The 5829-nt window shown below is 55.0% G+C and overlaps 1 protein-coding gene across 1 annotated transcript; it reads right to left on the bottom strand.

Moving 5' to 3' along the window:
- Positions 1-255: 255 nt before the first annotated feature.
- Positions 256-3658, bottom strand: BBK36DRAFT_1157619 (hypothetical protein; the record flags this gene model as incomplete). The annotated part of the gene is made up of 5 exons (XM_024894024.1): positions 256-1863; positions 1957-2417; positions 2771-2985; positions 3276-3304; positions 3389-3658. The coding sequence occupies 5 exons, from the start codon at positions 3656-3658 to the stop codon at positions 256-258; spliced, it is 2583 nt and encodes an 860-aa protein (XP_024751261.1).
- Positions 3659-5829: the final 2171 nt, after the last annotated feature.

The following is a 5829-nucleotide window of genomic DNA, read 5'->3' as shown; positions in this document are numbered from 1 at the left end:
AATCTTCAGGCCAAGAGTGACGGACAAAGCGAAATACTAAAACGAATGCGGAAACACGTAAATCCCAAACATCTCAAACATCGGCCTGCAATTGTCCAAAAGTCCAAGTGCTGAGGCCTCTCCTTTTTTACATCTTCGTAGCAACAAGCCGCCACAGCAAATCCAAAACGCCCCCATCCGTTGAACGCCTTTCCCCAGTCTATAAGTTGGTTCCTTGTTGCAACAGCAGCCCCCCATACTTGACTCACTGCAAGCTCAAGTAGAGGTTTCTGGTTGCACCGGTATAGTTCCATCGACAGTTGTGTTGAAAACCCATCCAAACGCATCCGCAGCCTCGGGAGCGCCGGTAAAGGCAGAAGCCATCAGCGTCTCGTCGGTGCTGGTAACTCCCTCGGGAGGGAACTGCAGCCATTGATCCACGTCGAAATCCGTACCAGCGACTGCGTTCCAGTCGAACTCGTCGTGGCCCTGCATGAAATCAACGTCCATGATATTGTCCAGTTCGACATGAGCCTCGTCTGATCCGCCGCTCACGCTCGGAGTGAGGTTCGACGGGTCAAAGTCGGTATGCGGCGGAGAATTGACCGCGGCGGATACCTGCGAGGAAGCGTTGATTGTCCCCGGAGGCCCCATCACCTTCTGAGCCTCCTTGGGCTTCTGGTTGAAGAGCGTCTCAGAGGCGGTCATGTAGGGGGCATTTTCAGGTGGCGGCGTGTGAGTGCCAAATTCCGGTGGAACCTCCTTCATCATTGCCAACGTTGATGGCTCAACGGAAGCATTGATGTTAATGGCCGCCTTCCTGAGAGCAGCATCCAAGAAACCGGTGGCATAATCAGCAGCAGCATATATCTCGCGCAGCTTCTCCATGACACGCATGCACTGACGGAAGCCTCTTGTTGCTCGCGCACGAGCATCGGGCAATGGGTTCTTCATCTCCAGCAAGTGGATGATCATGGCGGGCAATATCACCGTCACACCCGTCGTAGGCAAGTACCTCTCTAAGCGGAGGTGGTGCAGTTCCGTAGCCATGTCCGTAATGTGCGTCGCCGCGTCCTTGACCTTGAGGCGTGACATCTCCTGCACTTGGCGAGAGGCAGTCGGCGCCTGCATCGGAGACGATGGTAGGAACTGAGGACGATGCAGGGCGGAGATGGTCGTGTGATATACCATGTGGAGCAGCATTCGCTGCACAGCAATGGTCGACCTGCCATTCTTGACGTCTGCAGGAACTAGCATGCGGTACTGGCAGCATGCAGGAAGTGTTGCCGCCCATTCTTGAAGCTCTGCATCGACAACCTTGATGTTGTCGAGGTTGTCAAGCTTCTTGTTGGGGAACAGCATCATGGTGCTGTTCGTCGTGTTCTCGGGCTTCATGTTGTCGCGGATGAGAACGGAATACTGGGCCTTGAGCATGTGGCTAATGCAGATGCACAGCTTCGCCTTGGCGATGCACATGACGGCAAGCTCCCGCTGCATCTCTACATCGCGCATCAAGGTGCATTCGGGAGGGATGATGGCGATGTGGTCTGGCAGCACCCCCAACTCAAAGTCGTTCTCCACCAGCATCGGCACGTCGAAATCCTCATCCTTGATCCTCGTCGGCCGCCTCATGCCCAGAGCGATGAGGCGGTCGCGCATGAAACAGGACCACCAGATGCGCTTCCACAGCTTCTGAGTCGGCACAGCCATGCTCGTCACCTCGGGGTTGCGATGCAGCCCAATGGTGTGAGCCAAAGAGATGGCCACACCCATCCAGTGCCAAGTGTCTTTCTGGTCATCAGGGGTTTCGTACCAGTACGTCATCAACAGAAGCCCCTGGACGAGAACCAGGCGGTCTGATTCGTAGTCGAAGTCGTAGAGTAGCTGTTTGGCATGTGAATATGGATCTTATTTCCCAAAAGGTACGGGGGAGGGGTGTGAATGTGTAAGCCGGAACGCAATACGTAGTTGCCTTACCCTCGTCTTGAGGAAAAATGCTTTCCTGGCAGCCTTGCGGGTGGCATAGCCAGCTTCTCGCAAATGTCTCATATCGACAAAAGCAGTGGCTGAGAACATGACAGCATGGTAGAGGAAAAGGCTGATCTGACCCTCGGCGGCATCGTAGCGATTGATGATGTTGAGAAAGGGCACAAGGTCCATCAACGGCATGTAGGGATGAACAAACTCGATGTAAGCACGCAGGAGAGCATTCTGCAGCGAGAGGCAAGGGATGCTCAATGCACCCTTTGCGTGCAGATAGCGAACGTCTTCTGCCGGGATCTTACTGGGCAAGGCGCGCACAAACGGAGGCAGCTGGGCAACGGCATCCGAGGCGAAGGAAGAGCCACCAGCCGTACTCGCCCAAGAGGACCGGTTTGCTTCTGACAGCTGGGCTTTGCTGAGGAGAACAGGCTCATTGCGATATGCAGATCGTTGATCTAGCGCGCCGGAGTGGTTGAGTGGTCAGCACGCTTTCTTGCTTGCAAGGAGGTTGAGCTTCGGTTTCAGCCTCGTTGCACATGCTAATCACTCGATTTTGCATGTGAAGGAGGGCTCTCGACAGCTCCAATGTAGGGGTCTGGTGACGATGTTGGATGGGCGGCACGGAGGCTTTCGCCCAGTCCGGTGGGTGGGTCAAGGGGAAGGGGTTGGATGGGTGCGGAGAAGTTGGAGAGGCTCTCAGAGTCGGGGAAAGGGACAGAGGGAAAAGGGAACAACTCCGTGGTTGGCTGGATCCCTCGGGAAAAAATTGCTAACACAAAAGAAAGAAAGCTCAAATGGCATCGCTTACAGATCATGTGAGGCACATGGCCGTCAACGCCAGCATTGGGGAGCAGACCGCTTGAAGGGTCGAGGCTGGCGGGCGTGAGAATCGAGGAGCCACCGCTGGTGCGTCGCAAATCGGCGCTGTTGATGGCGATGGGGTTAGTCTGGGGTGCTTTGCTGAGCAATTGAGCCTCGGTTGATTGGCCTTGCCCCACGATGCTGGGCGTGACAAGATTCTTTCTAGAAGAGATTGCGCGTCAGTGGATTGGCTCATGGGTGTTCCGTGGTACAAGTCCAGTCATTCATTGGCAGCTCTGAGGCCCTTGTCGGCTCTCCCTCAGATCGGCCCTGCCGTCACTGGGGAAAACATGTGGATGGTCTGTCAGGATCCCGAGGCGCCTTGGCATTCAGGCATCATGACAGAGATCTGTTGCCAATGGAGTTGAAGGAATGGGTTGGAACGGCCGTGTAGAGACCGCATGCTCTACAAGGGAGGAGAATGGGAGACAACAAAGGACTGGGCTACTCACTTTCTCCGGCGGCTTTCCTGGACAATGCACTATAAGAGGGAAATAAGGTCAGCTATACTTCTATGTCGACGAACAGGGCCGTTGAGGCTCGTTGAAAACTTTGCGGCGCGTACCTCAACATTGTCCCAGCGACAGTTTCCGCAAGGCGCCCCTTCAACCACATCGCAGCGAACCTTGCGTGCGCGACATGACACGCAGGCGCGAGCGGCTCGCCTCTTGGTGACCTTGTGCGGTTGCTCGGAACCGTCATTGGGAGCTGCTCGCTTCTTGGGCTTGTCGTCGGATCGGCTATCGGCAGTGACCGCATGGTCCGTTGGTTCTGGTGACGCCGAATCTGAGGGTGAGGCGGCATTCGCAAGCTCTAGCGCAGCTTCAGAAGACATTGTGGCCGGCTGTATTTGCTGATTTTGACGAGAATTGAGGATAACGGATGACGTATGACCCGGGGAAAGTAGATGAGTGAAACCGCTTTGGAAAAATCCCAAGCAGTGGGTGAAGTCGAACTGTATCGGCGGGCACACGTCCGCAAGAAAGCCCCTTTGCAATTCTCAAAGGCTTTTGGCGAGCTCAGAGGCTGTCAAGTTGAAGGACAATGTGCATTCGTTCCGGGCAGATAGATGCGAGCTGGTATCCAGAAGGTGGTGGTTCGTTCACACGTGTGAATCCCATGTGCCGGCTTTGGTGGTGGCGAGGGCAGTCGTATCAAGTTGCTGAGACGGCGATGATGCAAACAACAAGGCGAAGATTAGAAAGCTGGTTCTGGCGCGGCCACAGCTTCCACTGGTGTGTATGACTCGGTCAAAGGGGGAAACTGTGAGGCTAACGAAGACGCACGGCTATGCTGGGTGCAATGTCGTTCGGTCGAGGTCGTGAAGCGAGATCAATCATTGAACAAGCAGAGTTCTTAGGCCACCGGCACAGACAAAGACACAGACAGCGTGGGGTAGAAAAGGATCATGAAAAAGAAAGAAGAAAAGGAAAGAGTCGAATTGTGAAAAATCCGGGGGTGGATTATCGGAAACGGGGCATGGCTAGGAGGGGCGTGTGGATTCTCACGGTCCGGCCTTCGTCCTTCGTTCTGCCCTGCCCTTGTCCTTTTTGTGTGCACGCGCTGGGTCCCGGATGCGTCGAGGTGGCTTCTGAGCCCGTTTTACGCAGGGCAAGCTGTCAGAAACCTGGCTTCCTTCGGTTCCTGGGCGAGAGATGAGTATCTTTGATTGTACGTGTTCGTATACGTGCGCGTGTATGCTCCTATATATCCTCCTGTATTCGACAATAAAGCGATGAATACGAGTACAAGCCCAGCTGAGGACCTTGATGACAAGACCGTCTTCAGCTCCCGAGAAAGGGAGACAAGAAGAATAGTGACTAAATGCCACGGTGACCGCCAGCGGTGGAGCACCGGGTGCGAAACAACTAAGAGTGGAGGATGCTCGAGGCCGGGGCGACGCCACGGGACTCCGGGCGCTGACAAGCTGGGCTTGCTGGGATTGATGGCTGGCAGAGAGGATTCGTTGGCTGGCTGTGCGCCGGATAGATGGATTTGTGAGCCAGTGCGGCATGCAAGATTGGGACCGTCGGTCTCCTCGATTGGAGACTTTGTTTATGACTGAGCACATGTGACAGGTGATGGGATAAAGGCACGCTTCCGGGGCGAGGGTGGCGATGTTCGCGACTTTGACTTTGGAGATCTCTAGACGTGTGGGTGACGAAGTCTGTATTTGGAGATCAACACGTAATAGCGTATCTAGTTTCAATCGCCAAGGAAACCGATTAGAGACATTGCTGACGATGGACTACATTTCAACCCCTTGGCTTGGTGCAAGACACTTACTTACACCCTGTATGGGCACATCAACGTACCAGGTGACTCGACTTCCCAGGGCAAGCGGACTAGGGCCATCGTCGACCTCCAGCCCAGCTTGGGTCCAGCCCTAGCTCTCGCAAACCACCGCGAGTTGCCAGCAGGTCTAGACGCAGTCTTTTGCATTTGAGGAAATCAAGAAAGTGATGAGCTGCAATGGAATTGACCCAAGCTGCCTTCTAGCATAGCAAGCAACGATGACGCCTTGCAAGCTGCAACCGCCCTGTTGTTGTGTGCGTCGTTCCAGGTCATCCCGGGCTGCAGAATCAGAACTGCCGAAGTTTTCGTTTCGTACCGCCAAGCGCTTGTCTTACCGCAGGATACCTAGCAGATACTCCAACCCGCTGGTGATGATTAGGCGCGAACACTGGGCGGCGCTCTGCCCTGTCATGCCCATGCCAGGAAGCGCCGCCCCGTCATGCCAATGCCAAAACATACATAGAGGCAAATCCCGAAGTGTCGATTTCGGTAACTGCCGCTCGTAATGCTTTTTGCAAAGACGTTGACTGGGCGATCTTCTGAGCGGCGCAAGCAGCAGCGAGACCCCTTCGGGTGGAGCAGACAAAGGGTTACTGGCGACGGCTTCATCCTCGTGCTCGTCCGATCGGCTTGTATGGATGCCGGGAGCTCGGAGTGGGTTTCCGGATGGAGGATGCTGTTTGTATTAGGAGATCGGTAGATCGGCATAGC

Source organism: Trichoderma citrinoviride, assembly GCF_003025115.1.
Source record: "Trichoderma citrinoviride strain TUCIM 6016 unplaced genomic scaffold BBK36scaffold_4, whole genome shotgun sequence".
Taxonomy (NCBI): Eukaryota; Fungi; Ascomycota; class Sordariomycetes; order Hypocreales; family Hypocreaceae; genus Trichoderma; species Trichoderma citrinoviride.
Note: the sequence above shows the minus strand (reverse complement) of the source record. Positions and strands in the feature narration are given on the sequence as shown.